This window comes from Canis lupus, chromosome 11, assembly GCF_048164855.1.
Source record: "Canis lupus baileyi chromosome 11, mCanLup2.hap1, whole genome shotgun sequence".
Taxonomy (NCBI): domain Eukaryota; kingdom Metazoa; phylum Chordata; class Mammalia; order Carnivora; family Canidae; genus Canis; species Canis lupus.
The window spans coordinates 13,733,786-13,760,637 of NC_132848.1; the positions used below are offsets into that span (position 1 = coordinate 13,733,786).

Genomic DNA, 26,852 nt, shown 5'->3' on the forward strand with positions numbered 1-26,852 from the left:
AACCTCAGAAAAAGGGCCTGAAATGCAGAATTGTCCATAACTGATCTAATAAAAGACACTTCAGAGACAGCTCTCCTTTTGTACAGGAGTTGCAAAAGCAAATTTTTATGGGAATGCAAACACTGGCTCAGAAATAATTATTTTGCTAGACAAGGAAATGATAGATTATTCTTGGTTTATTTTTCCCTGTAACCAGCTTTTTCCTTCCTCTTTGTTTTTTTGTTTTGTTTTGTTTTGTTTTTGTTTTGTTTTTGCATTATTATTTACTGTCTGGGTTCCTGCTTTACTTAGTTTTTTGCCCTTGAGGATTTCTTATGTTCTTGTCAGCTTATTAAAATGTTTGATAAGATATTATATATATTTTACTGAGCATTTTGAGTTGCTTTTCATGGGACAATCAGCCAGTCTCTAGTGTGCCATTTTGCAGGACATGAAGTCCGGTATGCTTTTTAGAGTTTTAGCCTCATTTGTTTGTAAGATATTACCCTGTATTCTGAAGACCCAGGTCCTAACTTTGGTGGCCCAAGCTCCCCATCTGAAAAGAGGAAGACTAACTACCCTTCTACCTAGGTCCAATTGTTTTTTATAAAAGACTCATGACACAGTGTGAAGTCAGCTTGAAACTGGGAAGTACCTAGTTTCCGGGCTTTGTAAAAAAAAAAAAAAAAAAAAAGAGGCAAACAAGCAATAAAAGATTATAACTAAGGATAACAACTCTAGAAAGACTTGTTCAATTGAAAATTTCTAGATATTTGCAATCACCTCTTTCATTTTCTGGAATCAGGAATGGATGGGAAAGTCTTAAGATCTCGTTTAAAGTACAGTATTATTTTATATGAATGAAAGAGAAAGAAAGCAAATTTGAGCACCCCACAAAATCTATCATGTTTTTAAAGTTTGTGAAGGGTCTATCCTTTAATATATGGGTGAGCAATCTAATGGAAGATGCTTACAACACTTTATATACTTTGCAGGCTGAGATTCTGAGTGTTTCACGCTTTGTAATGCATCTTGGTCTCTGTGCTGCAAGGACAATGAGATGTTATTGTAGGTGACTACTCATATCACTCTTCTCATCCTCAAACTGTGTTCACAGGTTAAGTATGTGAGAGGAAACACCTCTACATACATTCCGAAGACCTCTTAGATTTGCAAATGGACCAGCCTGGGACTCAGGCATAAGGGTACTGCTTACTACTTCCAGTAGATGCTTGATGTCTTCACTCCTGTATCAAACATATCACAGGGCCTGTCCTTTTAACATTTATATAACAAGATAGTACATCTGCATGTATGCCATTTACTCATCTGCCTTTATTGAGCCAGTCATACTACATGTCAGGTCTTGTGCTAGTTGTCAAGAGATTCATAGTAATTAGGAAAATAGATAAACTGCAATTATCATTCTACGTGATAAGTGCAAGAAAGAGACAAGGTCCTCTGGGAGCAGAGTCAAGAGCACCTAACCCATACGAGGGCGGATTAGGGCTGAGTGGCAAGCCACAGGGAAGGGTTCACAACAGAATTGATGCTTAGTCTGGATAATGAAGGATAAGCAGGAATTAGGTAAGGAAAAGGTGGAAGGTCAGGACTTAGCAAGAAAAAGGAGTAGCATATGCAAACATGACATGTCTGAGAGAGTACAAGACTGCAGAACCCCGTAGTTTGCTGTATGCTGAGTTTATCCATCCCACCTAGTTATGGTTAATGCCTGTCTCCCCTGCTATGTTCCAGTTCTTGCAGCGGAGATTGTGTGTCATGGTTTCTTTGTCCCTGTGTCCAGCAGTAGGCACAGAGATGGAGCCCAGTAAATGACGAGTAATACTATTCACCCAGGACAGGACATCAGTGGAAGGGAGGATAGTTAGGAGTCCACTCATGGAGGAAGATTATCTCGTGACAGTGAATAGGAAATGGGATAGATTTAATAATTATTTGGGAATTAGAATGGATAAGACTTGCTACATTGGCCATGGGATATAAAAGAGTAAACAATGACTTTCCAGATTTCTGTTTGGATTATAGGTGGATGAAAACAACAACGTTATTAATAATAATAGCTGATATTCATGAGGCCCTGTGCATCATGCAGTACACTCTTTTACATGTATTAGACCACTTAATCTCTGAACGAGAAAAGAAAAAAAAAAACTCAGTGAGGTAGATACACTTATTATCCCTGCTTACCGAGGAGAAAATTGGGACTATTAGAGATCAACTTGCCCAAAGTCACCCAGCCAGCAATAGCGATTTCAAGCCCAGGAATTGATTCCTGTGGTCCTAATCTACTCCTCTTCATTGCCTCTAACCAATATGATCAATATTTATAATGATGGCCCAATTCAATGTCTGTCCCATAAATTGCACGTCTTTTGCTAAACCTAGAGACATAAACGGTGATCGCCCCTTTTGGATCCGAGTTGGGAATTTCGTGCTGTATTTTCACTTTTCCTATCTGGAGAACTCAAGTGGGGTGGAAGTTTGGTCTAAAAAAAAAAAAAAAAAAAAAAGTTGACCCAAAAGAGAGAAGGCGGGCACAGAAGGGACATTCTCGAATGCTCTAGGCGCTGTGCAAAGGATGGAATCCGGTGTGTCCCACCCCAGTCGCACCCCCCCCGCCCCCCGCACAGGGTAAGGTACGCGTGGACTGCGAGTTGCAGGTTGTGCTCGCGGCCCCCCACTCGCGCCGCCTGCAGAGCCCAGGGCGCCCCCGCCCCGCGCGGGGAGCCCCCGTTCCCACGGCAACCGCCCGCCCAGGCACCTGCCGCGCGCCCCGGACCCTGCGAAGACCCCGCCTGGCGCCAGGGGGCGCCGGAGCGCACCGGCTCCTCCCGCCCCCGCGGGCCCCGCCCCGGCCCCGCCTCGGCCCCGCCCCCGGCCGCTCCCGGCGCCCGGCCCCGCCCCCCGCGCAGGCGCAGTCCCGCGCTCCCCCGGCGGCCCCGGCGCAGTGCGCCCGCCGCGGCCGAGCGTGTAGCGGCGTCTGCCGGCCGCCCTGTGCCCTCGGCGCGGCTCCCGGGCGCGCTCGGTACCGCGCGGAGAGCTCCGCTGGGCGCGGGCAGCGGCCCCGGTGGTTTCGTCAGGTGAGTGCAGCCGCGGGAGGCAGAGGCCCGGGCGCGGAGCACCGCCCCCCCCGCGCCCCCGCCCCCCCGCCCCCCCGCGGCGCCCGCCTCCCGCCCGCGAGCCCCGAGCGGCGGCCGCGCAGGTGCAGGTGCGGGTGCAGGTGGGGGCGGGGACCCGGCGGGCGGCGGCGGCGGGCTCGGCGCCTCGGGGTGCCTGGGGCGGCGGCAGCAGCAGCAGCAGCTCCTCCCCCGGCCCCGGCCCCGGCCCCGGCCCCGGGCGCGGGCGCGTTACTCATTAACTGCGCGGCCCCGAGCGCCCGCGACCCGGAGCCCGGGGTACCTGTCGGCCGGGCGCGCGCGGCTCGGAGCAGGGGGGGGTTCCGAGAGAGCGCCCCAACAGGTGGGGACCGGGGCGGGGCCTGGGCGGGGATGGGGGGCCTCGCGGTCGCGGGGGGTTCACGGGGGGACGGGTCCCGAGAGAGCGCCCCAACAGGTGGGGACCCCGCGGGGGGGCCCGCGGTCGCGGGGGCGCGGGTTACGGGGAGGTGGTTCCAAGAGAACTCCCAAACAGCTGGGGACTCCGCGCCGCGCGGGACCTGGGGCGGGGCGGGGATGGGGGTTCGCGGTCGCGGGGGGGTCACGGGGGGGCGGGTCCCGAGAGAGCGCCCGAACAGGTGGGGACCCCGCGGCGCGCGGGACCTGGGGCGGGGCGGGGATGGGGGCTCGCGGTCGCGGGGGCGGGTCACGGGGGCGGGTTCCCAGAGCGCCCGAACAGGTGGGGACCCTGCGGCGCGGGACCTGGGGCGCGCTGAGGCCGTGGGCCTGGCCGCGGAGTCCCCCCCGGAGGGACGAGCGACGCGCGGGGCCGGGGCGTAGGGGTCACGGTGGGCAGGTGTGGGCAGGTGTCGGCGGGGCCGGCCAGCGCCGGTGGACTCGACAAGTGACGATGCCAGGTGCACTCCGCGGCGCGCGAAGAGGTGCCACTTGTGGGATGAAGGAAGCAGACCTGCCTGGCTCGGGGGATGCGGGGTACCCCGTGCCGACCCTGAAGCCGCAGCGGGTGTAGGTTCGTGGAAGGACCGCGTATCCCCAGGCCACCTGTTTCACGCTCCTCTTTCCCGCTCCAGCCCCTTCCTTTCAGGGTAGGAAAAAAAAAAAGCCCTGTGATCTTTTGCCGTGGAATGATTGCATAACTGGAGGAGACCGATAAGCGGATTAAAACTGTCCTGTTGTAAATTGATCGGAAGACCCGGGTTCTGTTCCTTATCCTCATTCTTATTTTGTTGTTCATACGGTTGGTTTTTTTTTTTTTTTTTTTTTTTTAAAGGTGAGTGACAAATCAAGGGGAAAAGAGGCAGAATAGATTTGTAGGTCATAGTAAATATTTGATACTGTTAAATATTCCACCAGTTTTATGGGGCCTTGTTCTGTTAACGTTTGTTATTTATTTACTAGTACTAGTACTGCGCATTTTAATAGGGCTTTCCATGTGTGGACAGACATTGAATCTCAGCTGTGGTTTATGGGATCTAATCCTAAAGCCCTTGTGGAATTTATAGAAGTTACTGTAGCAGTTCCTACTATTTTACTACAGTAGCGTATTCCTTGTTACTGGAAGAAAAGCCTTTGAATTTTTTTTTTTTTCATTTTCCACTAAAGTTAATGTATTAGTTCATACGTTCATTAATCAAAGAGGAACACTTTACTGTAACTCCTCCTTGTGTGTTTGGGCAACAATTCAACTGTGATATTGAATACCTCTAACCTTTTACCAGGTTAGATACTTGTTTGGCAATTTGTGGGTTTTCTAATTAGATATACTGTACTTTTTGAATTAGTATAGTTTTGCATAAGCTTCCTTTAGTATTTTTTTTCCTGTAACTTTTTTTAAACCCTCAGTTCCCCACGACACACACACACAGGTATTCCACAAATAATTTTTATAATGGAAAGTTTCTTAGAAATCTAGATCCCCAGCAGTGTTTAATACAGCAGAGCAAAAACTTGTAGTTCACAGTAGTTTTGCATCTATTATTGTAGTTAGTGCATTTTTTTCCCCCCTCTTCTCGGCGGGACTGACTAAACCATCAGCTAGTGAAATGAAAAACTATTAATCTGTTTTGAAGTTTTATTTCCATTACTTACTGTGCATGTGATCTTCAGTAAATCATATAACCTCCCTAAGCTTATTTTCTCCATTTGTAAGTGGATAGAGTATTAGGTCAAACCATGTGACTGCCAGTTTTCGACTGTTTTCAACATGATTCAGACTAATAGGAACGTTTTAATGGGGGGATGCGAATTAAATGAGTACTCCACGTGAGATGTGGGGGATGGGGGAAAGCAGCAAATACTAGCTTGGTAGTGGGCCATACACTGTGTCCTAGGTACCTTGACTCTTTTGGTCTCGAATTCCTGGGATATAGGTGGTATTATCACATTTTACAGATTAGGAAATTGAGGCTCAGGTAAAATAACTTGCCTGTGGTTACTTAGTTGTTGGTGGTCTTATAGATGATTAATGGCAAAGCCGGGATTGAAATCTGAGTATGGCTGCCCTAAACGGAACTCTTAACACGCTTGCTCCTTCCATTCCTTTCTACATCTTCTGTAGAAGAGCTTTATAGTTTTAAGCAGACAGCTGATGAAAGGTGTTATTGTCATTTGTATTTCTAATTTAAAAGCATCCAGGTTTTCTGGTGATGGTGCTACCTCTACTGCTTCTCCTGCTATTGAGCTTATAGCTTACCGGGTGTCAGATTCTGGTCTAAGCACTATCCCAAGTCATTGACTCTCATAGTGACTTGGGAGTTAGCTAATGCTTTGTTCCATTTTATAGTTGAGAAGACTGAGACACTGGGAAGTTACGTAGCTTGCTTTAAGGTCACACGGCTAATGAAGCGACAGGACTGGATTAGAAAAGTCAGGCAGTTTGTGTTTAATGTCCATGCTCTTAACGCTACACCCCACTACTTCATGCGTAGATTGTAACACTGAATTGTTTTTAATTAAGCTTTTATGAGATACTTAATATTAGTATAATAAGTAATTCTTGATGTGTCACCAGAGATTTGTAAATGAGATCTTCATTGAGCATTTATCTACTCTGCAAGTCACAGTGAGAAGTGAAAGGAAAGGATTCATGGAGCCCAGAAGACAGGCCTTATAATCACTCTCGTGTGTTTTGTAAGTTTCTCAGAATTTAGAAGTCATGTTTCACACGTACCTGTTGTCATTTTAAGGAGTGCCAAACAAGACAAAGCATTAGAAACAGTTGGAGAGTGGGGAGGAAGGATGAGTTGTGGACAGGTAGTGCGTGTTAAGGTAATGAGGGAAAACTTTCAGGATATTCGGAGGGAGTACACTTTTTTAAGTGTAAAGCTTTATCTCACATAAAGTTTCAGTTCAGGTGTAGTTCACTAAAGGGTAGTAAGTTGATTCCTAAATTAAATACTTCATTTCTCCTGGGTATTTTAAAAATAAAATATCTGAGCTTTTGAAAACTCCTTACTAGCTAATTTCTCCTGTTCTCCTTAGTTTTTCCAGGTAGTATTTCTTTCTTTTTTTTTTTTTCTCTCTCTCTCTCTCTCTTTTATGCCTCCAGAGTATGGAATACATGCTTTTCTTAGTTTTGGCAGTCATATTGTCTTCTAATGTTTGTTGACAGTGAGTTCTCTGTCTCTAGTGTACAGGTGCCTTGAAGGCAGGGCCTAAGTCATCCTACTCCGTGTTACCACTTTAGCACTGGGCCTGGAACCCGGAGGTACTGGGCTGTGTTTGGTGATGCGTGTCAGTGGAAGAATGTCAGGATGTGCTGAGGTTGATCTAGCAGGAGTAACGGAAGTATGTGCGGAGTAAGAATCGCAGGGACTAAGGGAAAGAGGGGAGGGATATACTTCCAGCAGGTAGCATGAATTTGCTGTTTTTCCCTCTGTTTTCCTTTTCAACTTAACAACTAAATGAGGTAGTTTTTATAAGCTTGAATTGTATCTAGTCATGGTTAGAAAAAGGTGAAAAAGTCATCTTGATTCATATTAGAGTATGGGCATCAGAAAATTAGAAAGCTGTAGCCATACGCTGAGATTACTCAGAGGAAATGAATGGAAATTATTGAAATAGTTCAAGTTTGTAGAGGATTTATTTCTTGTAGTTAGCAGGGTTGTAAACATAAGCGTACGTAATGAGGTGGATAGAAGTCTACACACGTGAACTGTCGTCTGGTATAAAGAAACTCTGCAAGTACGTGAGAGTAACTTAGAAGCTTAAAAGAGCATATGATGCTAAGAATTAATTTTTTTTTTTTTTTTTGCTATGAATTAATTAAATAAGTGAATGGTAATTTGATGTGCCCAGATAGTAGTAGTGAGTGTTTGGGAGCATCTGGTTGAGAGGTCAGGGTAAAATATAAAAAAACAAAACAAAATAAATTCAGAAAAAGTAAAGTACTTTTTTTCAGAAAACTAAAAATGCATTAATTTTTTATAGGAAGAAAATTACATTTGAACTCTATATGTCAGGAGAAAACTTGTTTTCCTTTTTATGTTAGATAAATAAGGATCCCTTGTGGTTGTAAGACAAAACTCTTAGTATGCTCTTGTGATTTTCTCTTTCCTGTATTCATTCTTAGATCCTTTTTTTTTTTTTTTTTAATTTATTCATGAGAGACACACAGAGAGAGACAGAGGCAGAGACACAGGCTGAGGGAGAAGCAGGCTCCACCCAGGGAGCCCGATGCGGGACTCGATCCTGGGTCTCCAGGATCACGCCCTGGGCCGAAGGCAGGCGCTCCACTGCTGAGCCTCCCAGGCGTCCCCTTCTTATATTTTTATAGATAGCACGTGTTTGTATTGTGCTTTGCAATCTCTGGAACATTTTTACACTGACAGGTAAGCCATTTGATTTTTTTTTTTCAGATATAGGTACTGGAGGTAATACCACCCATTTATAGATGTTGAAACTGAGGCCCAGAGAAATTAAGTGACTTGTGCAAGTTTACACAGCTAGTTAATGACGGAACCTGAGCTAGAAAAGTTTTCTGAAACTACTTTGATAAAATGCTCAGGGTGCCCCAAACTTTTTACAAACTCAGTTTATCTAGTCTTGATACTCTTTCAAGGAACTTAATTGTTTTACCTCTATTTTTGATTCCAAGGTAGCCTGGAATCACTCTACTCTTTCTGCTTTGCTATTCATTCCCTCTCTAAAGACTTTTATTGCTTTTTTTTTTTTATCCAGTCAACATACATCTCAGTGCCTGCTGAATGTTGACATATATTCTTGCACATGTAAAATAAGAAGGCTTCCACTATTAGGAAAAAGAAACTTGGAAAACATTATTTTTTAATATTTCTGTTCCAAGGATTTGTAAATACAATATTCATAAGCCAGTTGCTAATTTCTGAGCATTTTCTGAAAACCCTTAATTTAAGGATTTGCAATAACTAGCATCTCTAAATAAGTCAGGTTGTGCATTTGCATCCTGTAAATTCGTAAATGGAACTTAATTTGTGATCTGTTTTAATAAGAGTGGGAAGATTGTGTAGCTTGATTGACCATCCAATTTTTCCCTTTAGTTATTAATTAAATTTACACATAACATAGAGTGCTTCTTAAAATAGAAATGTGCTTTTTTGTTACTGTTACTACTAAAATGTTTGGGAAGCTGACTTTAAAATTATGGTAAATATTAATGGGAAAATTATTTATATATGTAAATACCACACATATATTTTTCCCCTTTGTTAATACAGTATTTGAATAAGTTTTAAAGCTGTTTAATTATGGAGAATTTCAAATAAAATAAGTAGATGCAAAAATGTAATGAACCTCAAAGTATCATTTAGCCCAGGAGTCAGCGAACAGGGTAAGTCCTGTCCTATCTACTTCTCCCCTTCTTGTATTATTTTGAGCAAATTCTAGGTATTGTACACTTTCATCTGTAAATACTTCAATATGTTTTTTAAACATTGAAGAGTAGTTACAATACTGTTACACACTTTTAAAAATTAACAATTCTTTAGTCTCAAATATCCAAGTTTTTTTGAATATTTAGGGGTAAGACCCCAATAATCAAGCATCTGTTTATTTTTATTTATATGCTTTCCTCCCCTCCTCCAAGTTCTATAAGAGGCTGAATTAGTATTTTAAATCCCACAAAACGGCAAAATAGAGAGGAAACGATGATAGCAAAGAGAATATAGGAAAAAAGAAGACAAAGCAATAGTGAATGCTCATTTCAGTAGCCATGAGAAACTTTAGTTTTCCCTTTCTGGACGTAAGACAAGGGTTCAGAGATTAAACAGTACTCTATTTAGATTACTAGAGTACTGTACATTAGATTACTAGAGAACGGATTACTGTTCACTCATTTATGGTTCATGGAGTGAGACCTGCCCTAGAGAGCCTCTGTCTTGATCTACCCTTTATCTGAATCCTGCCTCTCCACCCCACAATCAGTTTTGCCTTTTAAGTGGTTCTTGGGTGCAGTAGAGTCACGTTTCAGAATGACACACAGCAGGGTTAGAATCCTAGCCATTATTTACTGACCATTTGACTTTGACAAAATTACCTTTTCCGAACCGGTTTCTTTTTCTGTAAAAAAGAGATAAGAGCCAGTTCAAAGTATGCTTCGAGGAATAACTGGAATAATGTATATGTGTGTATGTCATACATGCAGAATGTGTATGTGTAAATGTAGGTCACACTCTTGTGTGTTTTTTTTTTTCTTGTGTGTTTATATATGTATATGTGCACCTCCATCCCTTCCATCTCAAAGTATGACCTTGATCAGGCCTTTATAACCTCTTGGCGAGCCTGTTGCAGTAACGTCTTAACCAATTGCCTCTAGTCTCTCCTCTCTAGTTAAAAGTCCTCACTGCCTTGGGAGTCATTTTTTCCTAATGACTCCATCACAGCACTTGCTCAAATGTAGATCTCACCAACTCTTCAGGATAAACTACGCATTTTCCATGTTAAATGAAGCTTTTAATGATCTGTCACATGTTTGCTTCTCCAGCCTGATTTTGTCACTCTCTCCTTTGTTAGTTTCATTAGCGCCAAACCGTTATTCCCTGACTGTCCTGTTTTATTGCCTTGTCCATCTATTGGACTCCTACTCAGCATTTAAAATCTAGCTTATATTTTACTTCTGCTTGAAACATTCCATTCCCCCACAACCCTCAGGGTAATCATTTAGTGGCTCGCAGCAGGCTGTGCACCATCTCTTTAGTCCATTTTTGTAGTGCCATTCTTAGAACTTGGTGCCAGCATTTGCCCTGAGGATTGAAGCTGACAATCATTCTTCCGTTCTATGTAGAATAAACACAATTGATAGAAAATTTTATTTTAGGTGCACTAATATATGGTGCATATATTTGTTAAATAAAAAATATTTGTTAAATATGTTTTAAACATTAATGTTTTTTAAGCAAGTGAATGAATAGATGGAATTTGTAACACTCCAATTCATTATACACTAATGGCAGTCTAATTTTTAGTGACAGAAGCTGTTTCTTCTGTAATTCATGCTAAATTAAGAAGTCATTTGGGAATAATAAAAGCATCTGGACCTTCCGCCCTGCCTTCCATCCTCCAGCAGTCTGTCAATAAATTGAAAGAGGAAAATAACACATATGTAAACATCTATGTATGTTATATACAGTGTGTATATATACGCAGTATCATATATAGGTGCTTGCTTTGTTGAGGAAGAGCATTTAGAACAATACACTTATGATTTAATTTACTTTTAAATATTTTATTTATTCATGAGAGACACACAGAGGCAGAAACACAGGCAGAGGGAGAAGCAGGCTCCCTGCGGGAAGCCTGATGTGGGACTCGATCCCAGGATCCTGGGATCACGACCTGAACCCAATGCAGATACTCAACCACTGAGCTACACAGGCAACCCACACTTCTAATTTTAACAATATTTTTAAACCAAAAAAAAACAAAAAAACACCTTTTTTTTTTTTTTTCTTCTTCTTCTCTTTGATGATGATGTTTGTGCAGAGATAGTGTGAAAGAATATTTGGCCATTATTAGAAAAGACCTTAGCATCATAATTAGTAATAACTAATTTTAATTGGTCAGTGGCAGCTATGGTGCTAATCCCTTGATGAGTATTGTCTGGGTTAATTCTCAGAAACTTTTTGAGATAAGTACAGTTATTATCCACATTTTTCAGGTGAGGAATTTAGAGCTCTGAGGTCACATTGTCAGTAACCAGTAAGGCTAGGACCTGAGTCTAGTTCCAGAGTACAAGTTTTTTGGTGAGGTAGGGAATACTGGTTAATTCTTCCTATTGGGAAGTCAGACCCTGGTCTTCCTTCTGACACACAGATACACTCACCATCTTACAATCAGGATCTTGGGGGCCAGTTCAGTCACTACATAGGTGAAGATATTTGGGCTCAGAGAAGTTTAATGGCCTGTCCAAGTTTGCAGGTGTAAGTAGAGACTGGTCAAAACTAAAACCTTAGCTTTCTTCAGGTACTGGTGTTTCTGTTTTGCGGTGTACGTGTAACCTCCTGTGTTGGAAATGTTTTGCTTTCAAAGCATGTGCTTGGAGGAATTTTAGCAAATACAGAATTAAAAGTATTTAATTTTCAGATATTAAATTGATAGGGAAAAAGATTAAGGCTACAGCTTAAAAGTGCTTTTTCCCCCCTAGAAGTAGATACTTTGTTTCTTGCTTGTTAAGTAAGTCAAATGAGGGGAATGTGCTTTTTGTGAGAAAACAGATTTTATTTGTTCTTTTGAACTAATATAAATTGAGTTTCTTGATTTCATTTAAATTACGTACGCGTATTCATTTTATCCAAGTGTTTCAGTTTTTAACTGAAATATTGTACCAGCAATTCATCTTAATTCCTTGAGTTATCCTAAGGATGCCTCTTATTTTCAATTAGAAAATTCATTGTAATTAGAAAAATTTTTTTATGACATTAGGATTTTTTCCTAGGCATTCATTGATTAAATGAGCTAATACATGTGAAATTCTTAGCAACAGTATCTGACACATAGTTAGCTTTCAGCACATACTGGCTGCTATTTTTGCTAGGATGATACTTTTTGGAAGAAGAAATAACATGAAATACATATGGGTAATCAGAAGTAAATTGTTTTGGTCAACTTTTCCTTATGACTTGATGTCAGCTTTATTGCTTAGAATTCAGTAATAATAAAGGCAGATAGACTGTGTTGGTAATTCAGCCATAAGAATTTAATGTGGTCAACTTTTTCACACATTGGTAGTGATCCTTAACAGGTTTAGTTTATGAATTGGGATAATCTCCAAAAGAAATTAAATTCTTTGAATTCTTCATTACTTGATGCAAAGAATACTACTGCTTCAAAATAGCAGTTTATTTTTCTCATATGAAAACTTCAAATATGAAATAAATCTTAAAGCTTCCTTATATTTTAAAGAGCAAAAGATTTTCAGATAAGTGTGATGGGTGGCTCAATACCAGCTAACTTACATTTTATGGAAATTGTGTATGTTTGAAAAAAGGGACTGAATTTAATCTTATAATCTTTTTCAGAAGTGACTTGAATTTAAACAGTGTAAATGTATCCTCCGGAATGAATACATGGTAGGTCGAGGCACTGCTCAGAGGTGCTGTCCTAAGTGTTATGTGCATTTCTTTTCTTTGTCGTTATGTAAGGTCGAAAACCCGGGCACAGGGGCATCTGGGTAGCTCAATTGGTTAAGCACTTGACTCTTGATTTCAGCTCAGGTCATGATGTCAGTGTGGGAGGTTGAGCCTTGCATCAGGCTCCACGCCCAGCATGGGATTCTCCTTCACCCTCTCCACCCCGCTCAGCTGCGCTCTCTCTAAACAAAACAACACAACCCAGGCACAGATTTCCGGATGAGAGAGCTTAGGCACAGGTTGGCCCAATAATCAGACAGAAGCAGGATTCAAACCTGCCTCTCTTTGAGATTTGTATTTTCATTACTTTTGCTTCAGATTTTAGCATATTTATAATCTCAATATTTGTTTTGCTTTCACACCTTTGACATGCCTAAAAGCCCTTCCAAGGGCTTTGTCTTTCTTATTCTTTTTTTTTTTTTTTTTTAAAGATTTTTCTTTCTTTATTCATGAGAGACACACAGAGAGAGAGGCAGAGACACAGGCAGAGGGAGCAGGCTCCATGCAGGGAGCCCGATGTGGGACTCCATCTTGGGACTCCAGGGTCACGCCCTGAGAGGAAGGCAGATGCTCCACCGCTGAGCCACCCAGATGCCCCATTCTTATTAGTTCTTACTTGTACCTGATTCTTTTATTTTACCAGTTTTCAAAATAATGAATTGGCTCCCTAGCACCAATGAAAGGAGATTAATGAGATTTTGTTTTTATTTTTAGTATCATCATGAATTCAGTGATTTAAAAATATTTTTGTTTCAGTTCCTTACAGATAGTATCTGTTTGACGTTCAGATTGTCCTATCTTTGGTTAGTGGGAATCCTTTTGATACCACTCCAGTAGTCTTTGATAGCTCTCTTGCTTCCTGGTGTAACAGGATGTTCCAGGGTCATTTTGTACGGTACTGCCCTTGGCCTGGAAATCAGCCATTTCTCTTAGGAGGCCTTGTTCTTTTTTTGTAGGAAATGATATTACTCTGGGCACAAAGGGTACTCATTGCTCCTGAGTTGGTTACTGTTGTTTTTATCCTCCTCAGTGAATAAATTTAGGAATTTTTTGTTTTAATGGACTTTTTTTTTTTTCTGATTGATTCAAATTTAGAACTTGAGTTTTTACTTCTTTGATTTGATATTTGTATCTCATATGCTGAAAATCTTAATTCTGAAGGACATTTACATGATAACTTATTTCCTTAAAATTAATAGTTTCATGACAGCAATAATAATATTACTGAAAATAGTTAACTCTCTTCATATTCTTTTATCTTGTGAATGTATTCAGTAAGTGCATGTCTATGTTTTAAGACGACTTATATTAGCTCTTTTTTATGTTGTTAAGCTACTGTTCAATACACAGCTAAATTTGTTTTATTTTTAGGGATTCTATCTATCTATCTATCATCTATCTATTTATGATTTTATTTATTCAGAGAGATACAGAGAGAGGCAGAGAGAGAGAGAAGCAGGCTCCATGCAGTGAGCCTGATGTGGGACTCAGTCCTGGGTCTCCAGGATCATGACCTGGGCCAAAGGCAGGCGCCAAACAGCTGAGCCACCTGGGCATCCCTAGGGATTCTTTTCAAAACTTTAGTATTGTTTTATCATTTACATGGTTCCAAGTTCAAATTCAAATCTACAAGGCAAGGTCCATTTGGAAAAGTCTAGCTTTCATGCCTGTGTCCTCTTTCATGCCTGTTATCTCCTCTTCCTATAGATTCCCTATTTCTATTAGTTTTTGGTTTATCCTTCCACTTTTAAAATGTAAGTCCATATGCTTGGTAATACATCTATTGTACATACATGTACAGTTATATGTGTATGTTATATATATGTATTTTTAAAAAATTATATTTTCTCTTACGTAAAAGATAGCTTCTGTGCATAGTCACTTATTTTGTTTTTTAATTTGTTGATATATCCTCAGGATCCCTTCATAGCAGTATGTAGATATTATTCACTTCTTTTTACAGCTGTCTAGTGCTTCATTATTAAGATGTACATTAGCTCATTCAGTCTTTTGCTATAACAAGACTGTAGTCAGTCTTTTGCTGATGTTGCTAGTGTTATGCGTGTATCTGTTCTTTTTTATTTTGCTAGTGTATCTTTGGAATAAAGCCCTGAAAGTGGGGATGTTGGGTCATAGGTTTAATGAATATGTCATTTTGACAGATATTGTCAGATTTTCCTCCATAGGATTTGTACCATTTTGCATTTCCAGAAACGCAAATGCTTTCACATTCTATGACTCAGTGAACTTGTAAGGTGTAAAGATGTGCATTAAAAGCATAAGGGGTAGATGAAAGGAAGTCTCAAGTAGTTGCTGATAAAATGTCAAAGTTTAATGAAAACCTATTGTCTACTTGAAAGTGAATTTATTAGTAAGCTATATTCAAGTGAAAGTGAAATTTTCAGGGTTAGATGTTTGGTGTATGTGCGTATTATTGATAAAGAATGAAGAATATTCTTTTGGATGAAAAATAATAAGTTGAGTGTTAAACACTTTAAATTCCTGGTTAATATGATCTTTCATTTTGCAAGTGAATATTTTGGGTGAAAAAGAGAATTAGTTTTGTTTTGAGGACTGAAACTATTTGCTACAACAAAGAAAATGTTGATTGGATATGAAATTTGGCAGTTACAGGTTTAGTAGTTACAGTTTTCATTGTATATACCCTTGAAGGTTTGTGACATATTGTAATTGTACTTTTGAGAGAATATAATATTAGGTCACTTCTCTTCCTTCTTTGCTTTACTGCAGCCTTTTTATTCTTTACCTGTCTTATTTTAAACTCTTTTTATTAAGGATATGAAAGAATTTTTCAGTTTAGCGAATAAAATTTTTTGTATTTTATGAAGAAAGTAGGTGCTATATTGGTGCTTTTGTTTGGGAATTTGGGTAAGTTCTGGGAGGATACTGCTCATGATTATCACAGTTTTATTGTAGGAAGGAAAAAATTGAGAAGTGGGGTTGGGTTCAGATCATAGAAGACTGATTTTCAGGCTGTTAAATTTGGACTTTATCCTGTAGACAGTGGAAAATCAATACAGGATTTATAAGATTTACATTCTTCAAGTTAGAAATGTGAGTGGTACACTTTTTAAACTTGATGATGTAATTGAGTAGTTATGTGAAATACTTTTTCCTTACGGAGAAACATGTTATTGTTAATAGCTGACTATGGTAACAAATGTTTATTGAGGTCCTATTGTGTGCCAAGTACATAGCACAGTGTTAAGTACTCTATTTGGATTCTCTTAATCCTTATAGCACCCTGGAAAATGGAGAGAATGTTGTCATTCCCATTCTCATCCCTCAGAGGAGAAATTTAAGGCTTAACGCATTATCCTAAATTGGATCCGGGGCCTATAAAGAAAGCCATTATTGGGGCATTCTATGAAATTTGACTGGGGCTTATTGATTGAATGGTTGTATTAATCAGCATTAACTTCCTGATTTTGATGGTTTTATGGTTAGACAGGAAAATCTCCTTGTACTTAAGATTTATATATTGAGATATTAAGTGGTAATGGGCATCATGTCTAAAACCTATTCTCAAATGGCCCAAAATATGAACAGTTTCATAATTTGGGTAAAAGGTATACCTAAATTTGAAATTATCCATTGATCCTTGACAACATAGGTTTGAACTGTATGGGTCCACTTAAATGTGGATTTTTAATTTTGTTTGGATAAACACAATACTGTAAGTGTATTTTATTTTCCTTAATATTTTCTTTTAGCTTTATTGTAATAATAGTATATAATACATATAAGTACAGAATATATGTTAGGTGACTGTTATTGGATAAGGTTTCTGGTCAACAGGCCAACAGTAGTTAAGATTTGGGGGAGTCAAAAATTATATGTAGATTTTCGACTCTGTGGGGATTTGATGCCCCAGTTGTTGTGTTGTTCAGTGTCAACAGTTTAGGATAACGAATATATCTCATTCCAAGCATGCACGTCTATATATACATATTTTTAACTGCCTCTCTTACTCTAACCAGTGTCATATGATAGAAGAATTAAAAATCAAGCAAATTTTTCTTTTTCATCATACTTATTAGTTAACTCAGTTTAATAGCATATTAGCTATAACTTTCAAGTTTTGTTCAAATCAGATTGTTTGCCTTTTGTAATGTTTATACTTTGAGGTTAATAAATGTTAAAATGACTACAGTATTTTTTCTTTGCTTTTATTGTAAGTTTATAATTTATGATGGACTCTTAAACACATTCTCTAAGTTATACGTTTTAATTTTAAATGTCACTATAAAATAACTGCCTACTTTTTGTTTTAACATAGGTTGTCTTATGATGAGGCTTTTGCTATGGCTAATGACCCCTTGGAAGGCTTCCATGAAGTAAACCTTGCTTCACCTACTTCTCCAGACCTTCTTGGTGTGTATGAATCAGGAACTCAAGAGCAAACTACCTCACCAAGTGTCATCTATCGGCCACATCCTTCAGCTCTGTGCTCTGCCCCTCTTCAGGCTAATGCCTTAGATGTTTCTGATCTTCCCACACAACCTGTGTATTCATCCCCAAGACGTTTAAATTGTGCAGAAATATCTAGTGTCAGGTAGGAGATCATCAAGATCCTTATTTTGGAATATTATGTTAAACAAATGGACAATTTGCTTGGTTACCTTAAGTTTTGTTATTTCAGGAAATTTGAATAAGCTTGGCCATGAAAAGGAACAATACATGTTAATGTTAAAGAGCAAGGGTCTGTGAACTTTATTTATGTAAAGGGCCAGGTAGTAAATATTTTAGGCTTTGCCAGCCATACATACAATCACTGTTGTAGCTATGCAGCTCTGCTGTTGAAGTGTGAAAATAGCTACAGACAGTATGTAAATGAATAAACTCCAATAAAACTTTATGTATGGACACTGAATTTTGAGTTTCATATTATTTTCCTATGCCACAAAATATTATTTTGATTTTTTTTCAACCATTTGAGAATGTAAAAATGAATTCTTGGCTTGTGAGTCTTGCAAAAGAGGTAACAGGCTGGATTTAGCTTGCATTTAATTTTCTGACCCTTGTTCTAGAGTAACACTGTCATTCATTTTTTTTCTTTTATAAAGATTTTTATTCATTTTTTTCTTTTATAAAGATTTTAATTCATTTTTTAATAAAGATTTTTATTTTTTTCCTTTATAAAGATTTTTTCTTTTATAAAGATTTTTATTCAATTTTTTATAAAGATTTTTAAGTAACACTTATCAAATAGAACTTTCTGTGATAATGAAAATGTGATAGCCATTGGCTGCATGTGGCTATGAGGTTTGAAATGTCTTAGTTTGATTTTAATTTTTTATAATAATTAATTTTTTAAGTCAAATGTTAAATTCTTGCCATTAAACATGGTGGCTGTCACATTGGATAGTGTAGTTGTAGACCTTTGTGTTTATGCCAGATCTGTGTGAGCATATGCTGATGTTTTCTGAACTCTCCTTTACAGCATCCATGTTACAGATCCAACACCTTGTTCTACCTCTGGAGTCACAACTGGGTTAACTAAATTAACTACAGGAAAGGACAACTGTAATGCAGAAAGGGAGTTTTTACAGGGTGCAACTATAACAGAGGCTTGTGATGGCAGCGATGATATTTTTGGGTTGAGTACTGATAGTCTGTCCCGTTTACGAAGCCCATCTGTTTTGGAAGTCAGAGAAAAGGGCTATGAAAGATTAAAAGAAGAACTTGCAAAAGCTCAGAGGGTAAGCAGAAAAGATACTTTATTCTTTCATGTTTTGTATCTGAAATTAACATTTATTCATGAAGTGGGGCAACTCAGATGAAATCATTGCAGTGCTACATTTACTTTCCTATGTGCACAGTCTCAGCTCCTGTTGGGCAGCATCTAGGAATCTGTGAAATTAGTGGAGTAGTAAAGAAGCTCATCTGATAGTACTCACTGGGAAAATGAGAATCTGAAACTTTTTTTTTGTGTCACCTATGTTGCTTGCTCCCTGTCTTACAGTATCATTAATGCAAATTTGGTGGGTTATGTTCTATGTGTGGGTTTTCCCCTTATGTGTGGTTGACTTTATGGTCCTTCACTTGAAGTCATTTCATCCAAATCATTTTGTTTTGAGGAATTGTTTAGTAATAATTACCTTTCCCATTCAGCTGGGCTTGAATATTTTCTGTATTTTACCTTAGAGAATTTTCTTTTCTTGGTAATTTGCTGTATTTCCCATTTGGTCATGTTTAAAATTTCTGCTATTTCCAGTTTTATGGCTATGTCTTATTCTTTTTCTGTGACTGTAATTACATTTCAGAGGAAAGTTTATAGCACCAAATATTATAATTAGGAAAAGGGAAAAGTCTCAAATCAGCAATCTAAGCTCTCACTTTAAGAACCTAGGAAAGAAATAGTAAAATCAGATCAAACAGAAAGAAAGAAGTAATAAAGAGCAGAAATCAATGAAATTGACGATAGAAAAACTAGAGAAAATGAATGAAAGTGCTGAATCTTTAAAAAAAACAAAAACAAAAACAAAACCGGTATTGACAAACATCTAACATGACTGACAAAAAAGACAAATTATCAGTAGCAGGAATGAAATAGGTATCTAACTTCAGACATTGCAGATGTCAAAAATACAATAAAGGAATAATATGAACTCTATAAACTTGAGAGTTTACATCAAATGGACCCATTCACGTTTAGAAACTTGACAAGACATTTTTTATGTGTAATTTTTAGCATGTCAGTGTCATTTCACAAACATATATTCCCACTCTCTTTGCTACCAGACTTTTAAGAGTATAACATTGATTTTTGTATCCCTGGTGCTTAGCATAATACAATACAATGCCTGGCATATATGTCTCCTTATTAATGCTTCAGTGAATGGCCAATAACTAAAATAGCTATACACATAGCTTATATCTTTAACCTATTTTTGTGTTCCTTAAAGTGAGTTTCTTGCAGGTGATACAGAGTTAGGTTTTGCTTTTTTATCCATTCCAGTAATTTCTACCTTTTAATTGGCATATTTAGACCATTTACACTTAATGTGATATTGATATGGTTTAGTTTAAATCTGCAATTGTACTGTTTTGTTTGTTCCATTTGTTCTTTTTCTTTGTCCTTCTTTTGGATTAATTCCACATTTCTTTTTATGATTTCATCTTATCTCCTTTGGCTTATCAATTATGTATCTTTGTTGTGCTAATTCAGTGATTGCTTTAGGATTTATAGTATACATATTTAACTTCTTCCTGTCTACCTTCTAATGATGTTAAACTATCTCATATACAATGGAAGAACCTTATAAAAGCATACTTCTGTCTGTAACCTTTGTACTACAGTTTTTGTATATTTCACTTGTTTATATGTTTAAACTCCACAGTGTATTGTTACTATTTTTGCATTGAATGACTCATTATCTTTTGAAGAGATTTAGATGATAAGAATCTTTATATTCACCTGTGTTATCTGCTGTTTCAGTCACTCTTCACTTCTTCCTGTGAATCCTGATTTCCATCTGATAATCATTTTTCTTCTCCTGGGAGGACATCTTTTAACATTTTTGTTATGTACGTTTACTGGTGATAAATTATTTTTAGTTGTTTTTTCTGAAGAGGTTATCTTTTCTCCACCTTTGTTTTTGAAAGATATTTTCACTTGGTAAAGAATTTTAAATTGATAGTTTTTCCTTTTGGTACTTTAAAGATGTTGCTCCATTGTATTCTAGCTTGCATTGTTTCTCACAAGAAATGAGGTGTTATCCTTTGTTCCTCCACATGTGGTGTAAGCTTCCTCTTTAGCCCTGGCTATAAGCAGTTTGATTATGGTGTATCTTGGTATAGTTTTCTGCATGTATCTTATGCTTGGGGTTTGTTGAGCTTCTTGAATCTGTAGTTTGTTAATTTTCAAATTTGGGAAGTTTGGGCCATTATTTCTTCAAAAACTTTTACAACCTACCCTATCTCTGTTCTTCTTCCAGACTCCTGTTACACATTCATTAGACTGCTTAAAATTGTCCCACAGCTCACTGGTGCTCTGTTCATTTTTTTTTTTTTAATCTTTTTTTTCTCTTTGTGTTTCATTGTGTGTAGTTTCTGTTGCTGTTTCCAGTGTCACTCCTCCTTTCTTCTGCAGCATCTCATCTATAAATGCTATACAGTGTATTTTTTTTCAGACATTATAGTTATCATCTCTGAAAGTTTAATTTGGGTCTTTGTGATATTTTTTTGCTGTTTAATAAGTTCAGTCTTTTCTCTAGGTTCTAAAATATATGAAGCTCAGTTTAACAACTGTTTTAATCCTTGTCTAATAATGCTTTCATCTTTTTGAGTGATAAGCTGGACCAAATTGTAGGGCTCACCTAATTTGTTTCCCGTATTTGGAGAATTACTGTCTGCTGTCGAGTGCCTAGTGTCTTAAAAATATTTTAATGTATTTTTTCCAGGTTTTTAGTTGTGTCAGGTGGGGTTGTAAATATCCCTGTTGGTCCATCTTGATTAAGAGTCAAAGTTCTGTTTCTGTTTATATTTGTTCTGTACCACCCAGAAACCCTAATACAAAAACCTACACTTATGCATATGCTCCAATAATTCTGAGCTTCATGAGGATAAGATTGCAAGTGTCTTTTGCTCCTGATTATATTTTGAACACCTAATGGGTTCTCGATACATTTTGCTGAGTATATGAATATATACATGTGTATACAGTTACATTGTTATAAAATAGATGCACATATTAATTAGGGACATGCTAGCTGCTTGTAAGCAACTCTTAAATTTTAGTGATTTAACGTTAAAGTTAATTTTTATTTATTGAGCATTTTGCAGCAGATGCGTATAGTTGATATGTGGTTCTTTATGAAATAATTCAGGGATCTGGGTTTCTTCTTGGATCTTTATAATCTTTTAGAATTTTATTGTTATCTGTATCTAATCAGTGAGGTGAAAGGAAAAGAAAGCTTGGAGAAGGCACACCTGTTTCTTAAAAAGACTTGGTTTAGAAGTGACACATAACCTTGACTCACATTCCATTGGTGCAAACCAATTTCATACTGATATGTAGATGCGTGGTGGGCTGGGAAATGTAGCCCCTGGGTAACCACTTCCGAACAACAAATCCATACTGTGTACAAGGGGAACACCCATGTGATCATTGATTTTGAGGTACAGGGATGCCAGAGATGTAATTCTCCACTTATTTGGCCTTCCACAGGTCATTGCTGAAGACCAGTTTTGGTAGAATTCTGGGGTAGAAGTTGGACTTGAGTTTACCTTTATTAAAATGTTGCTTCCTGGACTCTACCCCAGATTCTGCTGAAATAAAATTATTGTGTTGAGGTTTGAGAATATATATTTTTAATAACCCCCCTTCCCCCCCGGTGATTCTTACATTGTTAAGTGTGAGACTTACTGGTACAATGTGTTATTTTCAACTTTTAATTTTTTTTTCCTTAAAAGAAAATGAGTTAAGTTGGAAGATAAAATTAAATGGAATAGCTTGCAGCCAGATAAAGTCATTCAGAAATGCATACCTGTGTCAGATCCATTGTTCAGCAGGGTCCCACTAACTGTGGTCATGGATATTCATAAACATTTACTACATTCCTTCATAAACAGATATATTTCTTGGAGAGAGGTAGTACTGACAATATTGTACAAGGCCCTGTAGGGGGCAAAATAAATTACATTTGACCCTGTCTTTAGGTGTTTACTAGTTGGGGAGATAAGATGTATACATGGTCATACTTCACAGATTCTGAATTATACACTTTTTTCCATATTAACCATCATGACACTCATCATTGTCTACTTGTATGTGAACTTGGTCATAGTTGTTCATGTTGTGATTAATTCAATTGAATTCTGTGAGTTGGGTTCTGTATTTTTTGGTCTTAATTGCTGGCTTAAATATCTTCAAAATGACTTCACTATGATGACATTGAAATAGAAAGGTGTAAAAAAAAAATAAAAATCTGTGTTAGCTTAAAAGAGTTTTTTCTTTAAGTTTAAAATGAAAATTCTTAGTGAGAAAAATCACATAGTTTCATTGACAGCATTTTTTCTTTCTTGATATATAAAATGTTTATCTTAAAAACCATAGTTTTGAGTTTGATGGAATGCGTTTGATCAGAGTCTTGATGTTCTGTGTTTTGAATATTTCTCAAATTTCTTTTCTCCAGTACAAGTACTCTAAATTTGTATCTATTGCCTAAAATGCAGCAGTAATCAGTGAACTGTTTTCTAGTCTTTTTTTTTTTAAAACCTCAACAACCTCACCACACTTCCAAGTAACCATTTTGAATTGTAAATCTTATTGTTGCTATCCTGTTTAAAATCCTTCAGTGACTTCCCTTGGCCTTCGAGATAATCTCCCCTTATTTTTAAAGGAAGTCCTGATTTCTAAGTGCGTTTTGGGATGGGCCATAAACCCAATTTTCTGGCATTAATCTTTCTGTGGTGTTCATCCCTCATTTTTAGCTACTATTAAACATACTGTTTTACTCCTTCCTCTACATTTGGCAGATTCCCACTCTTAGTATGGAGTATCTTTTCATATGTATATTTGCCTTTTCTCTATCTTCTTTGTTGAAGTGTCTGTTGAAGGATGCCTGGGTGGCTCAGGGGTTGGGTGTGGTCCCAGGTCCTGGGATCCAGTCCCACATCGGGCTTCCTGCGAGGAGCTTGCTTCTCCCTCTGCCTGTGTCTCTGCCCCTCTCCCTCTCTCTCTCTGGGTCTCTCATGAATAAATAAATAAAATCTTAAAAAGTGTCTGTTGAGGCACTTTTTGCCCATTTTTCAGTCAGGTTGTTTGTTTTCTTATGGTTGAGTTCTAAGAATTTGTTTATTTTTTTTAGCAGTCTTTTATCAGCTGTGTCTTTTGTAAATATTTTCTTCAGTCTGTGGCTTGTCTTTTCATTCTCTTGATATGCCCATCTTTTAGTTGTAGTTCTACAGTTCAGTATATTTGCTTCTCACCCGTCTCCGTCCTTAGTGTTAAAGCTTCCTCCCAGCCTCTTCTGGATTATGTAGATCTTCATTCTTGATCACTGAATCACACTCCTACGAGAAAGATTCTCTAAAATTTTACAGGTTTATAATTCTTTGTCTCTGACCTTTCACTTGAAGGACACTTTGGCTGGTTATAAAATCCTCATTTCACATTTTTTCCCCCTTGAGTATCTTCAAAATGTCATTCTGTTGTTTTCTAGCATAAAATGCTATTGACATTTAATACCTATCTGATTTTCTTTACCTTATAAAGGTGACTTAACTTTCTTATTATGGTAGCTTCACATACTTGTGTTTGTTTTCCATGTTTAAATGGATTGAATTTCCCTGGACCATTAGGAGGAGGCTCCTGTGAAGGAGTAGGATAAACCAAGGTAGCTTTCTCAATTTTATGTTCAAGAGCTTTCCCTTCTGTTGTTATTGGTATATCTGTGTAGCCACTTCTGTCTCTCAGAGGTAAGCCTTGTTCAAGAAGGCTTTCTCCTCTAGCCTAGTGTCTCTGCAAACTTTACAGGCTTAATATTATGTCTAGGAATGATATTTCTAGAAATAGAAGAAAAAATACTTTTTCGTATGCTACTTTTGCGATCTGTTTGCTTTGCAATCTTGCCACCCTCTTTCTCCTTTAATATCTGAGCCTTCTGTCTCTCAGCCTCTGTTATTCTTGTCCTGCAATTTGGTTTCAGATTCCAAGAGGGCAGTATCCTGGAAGAGTCTCTTTGCTGGATGCTCTCTAGTTCCTGAGAGTTGAGGGCTTTGTGGTAGTTTGCTGCTTCAGGGCTGCATATAGGGTTTCATACTCCACCTGCAACTTGGAGCCTGTGGAAACCTTTTCCTTTTTCTCCATTTGTTCTCAAATTCTCCCAGTTTCCGCTAAGGTCGAATCCTCTCCTTTTGGGTATTTGTAGTGATTTTTTGGGTTCTGAGGCTTCATAGGATACCTCTGTATTCCCTTCCCCTTCCTGCTATCCTTCCCCAGAGCTGCTCATTTTCTGGTGTTGGCAGTGTAGCCAAGTTCTGTCATAGTGTAAGATTTGTGGGGCTTTCCTTACCTAGTTTTGTTGAAGATGTGGTCATTGGGTTCTTCTGATACTTTAGTTAGTATATTTAGTTTTCTGGAGTTGTCTTTGGGGGATTCAAAAACTGTGCTGCTACACAATTACAATACAACTAACTCATTATTTCATTAGTGTAATTGTGATCAATATATAGGAAGCTTCGATTTTTTTTATCCTAAATTTGAAAAATTAGAGCAACATATAAAAGTACGTATTATTTACATTTTTAAAAAGGATTTTTTAAAACATCTATTTGAGACCTTTTGAGAATTCATGTGTAAATGTAGGATGTGATTTTGTCATTAACATTTTTCTTAGTTTTAAATGCAAATATGTATCATTTGCCTCTGGTTGCAGTGCTAAATGGGTATAGTCTCCTAATGGAAATTTTAAAATAATTGCCATATGGTACATAAAGTTATCTATAAGTGAATAAATTTTAAAGTAAATATGAAAACAACCCACTGAATTTTTATTGAAATGTTAAATGCAATTAAATTCCTGTTTGATGGAAATAAATATGTTCGGAGAAAAGGGAAAAAAGAATGAAGTCATTTAATTGTTTATTTTCACACGTAACATATAATCCTACTTAATCTTTGGACGTCTCATGAAAGAAACATGAAAATTTAATATGTGAATTAGAATTATTTATAATTTTAGATTTGCCTGATTGTCTTCCACATAGCAAGTGCTAAATAAACATTTTCAGTTTGAGCGTTGTAGAAGGGGACAGTATTAATATTTTGTCATTTTATTAGTAAAGATTATGTAGTCTGCTGAATCTAACTTCAAACTATGGAAATTCAAAATAAAATGATCAATTTTTCATAGGAACTGAAGTTAAAAGATGAAGAGTGTGAGAGGCTTTCTAAAGTACGAGATCAACTTGGACAGGAATTGGAGGAACTCACAGCTAGTCTGTTTGAGGTTGGTCTATTTACATGTTGGCCAAGAGCAACATCTTGATTTTTATATATTGATAGAATTGTTTTCTGAGGGGATCTTGAAAAAGATATGCTTAGCTTCACACATAATTTATAAGTCATCTAAGAAAAATGAAATCTTTAAGAAATGTAGAGTCTGCAACTTAAAATGATGGGAAAAGAAAAAGACCCTGTGGGCTACCAGTATCAGGTTGTTTTAAAATGCCTGTGTGGACAGAAACGAGGTAAATTTTAATTTTGTTTTTATCAAGCATTTAGGGGCTACTTTAGGGTAATCCTATAATAAATATGACTCCACAATAAAGATGGTAAACTCTTGACGTAGCTGTCTGAGAGGCGAAGGTTTGAGGATTGTTAGAAGGCACATCTACTTGTTAGAAAGCCCACCTCTTTATCTCCAGCCTGCCAACAGGACTATAGTTTCTACCCACCTCAAGCAGTGTTTCTCATTAGAGGTGCAAATTGACTTTGTCATTTTGTATTTTTGATGTATTAGCCAGGGTTCTCCAGAGAAATAAAACCAATAAGATGTGTATATATGTATACATAATTATATAGAGACTGATAGTAAGGAATCAGCACATGTGATGATGGAGGCTACTTTACCAAGTTCTGCAGGGTGAGTTAGCAGGCTGGAGACCGAGGAGAGCTGATGGTATAGTTTTATAGTCCCAAGTCCACAGGCCTGAGAACCAGAGAACTGATGGTGCAACTCTAGTCCTAAGGCTGACAGGCTGGAGACCCAACAAGAACTGGTGTTTCACTTGGAGTTTGAAGGCAGGAAAATTCTCTCCTACTCCAACGGGATCCGCTGTTTCATTCTATTTAGTCCTTCAACTGATTGGATAAGGCCCAACCACATTATTGGAGAAAAATCTGCCTGAGTTAACATATGTTAGTTTCGCCCAGAAATACCTTCATAGAAACAGCCAGAGTAAGGTTTGGCCAAATATCTGGCATCCAGCATTAACCATCATACTTGGCTTTGGCCCCAAAAAGCTAGTCATACTCCTGATCATTTTGACAACTTTTATAAGTTGGGGGTGAGGAGAGGATAGTACTTACTTGATTAAGAACCACTTTCATAGAATGTGGTTCTTTCTGGTTAAGACCTTGAGCCTTTAAGAGTTCCTTATTCAA

The 26,852-nt window shown here is 38.2% G+C and overlaps 1 protein-coding gene across 8 annotated transcripts in view; it reads left to right on the forward strand.

Annotated features, from left to right (window-relative positions):
* The first annotated feature begins 2,947 nt into the window (after positions 1 to 2,947).
* RAB3IP (RAB3A interacting protein) overlaps positions 2,948 to 26,852 on the forward strand; it is a 40,574-nt gene continuing 16,669 nt past the window's right edge. For 2 of the 8 annotated variants that reach the window (XM_072843250.1, XM_072843247.1), the window contains exons 1-4: positions 2,948 to 3,080; positions 17,019 to 17,294; positions 18,183 to 18,441; positions 25,600 to 25,695. In XM_072843250.1, the coding sequence (XP_072699351.1) occupies positions 17,044 to 17,294; positions 18,183 to 18,441; positions 25,600 to 25,695 (606 nt within the window). In that variant the 5' untranslated portion in view covers positions 2,948 to 3,080; positions 17,019 to 17,043. Of the gene's footprint in view, positions 3,081 to 3,325; positions 3,460 to 4,186; positions 4,387 to 6,126; positions 6,246 to 12,607; positions 12,659 to 17,018; positions 17,295 to 18,182; positions 18,442 to 25,599; positions 25,696 to 26,852 lie in introns of those variants that run through there. The other 6 variants (XM_072843248.1, XM_072843245.1, XM_072843249.1 and 3 more) reach the window with 6 other exon arrangements.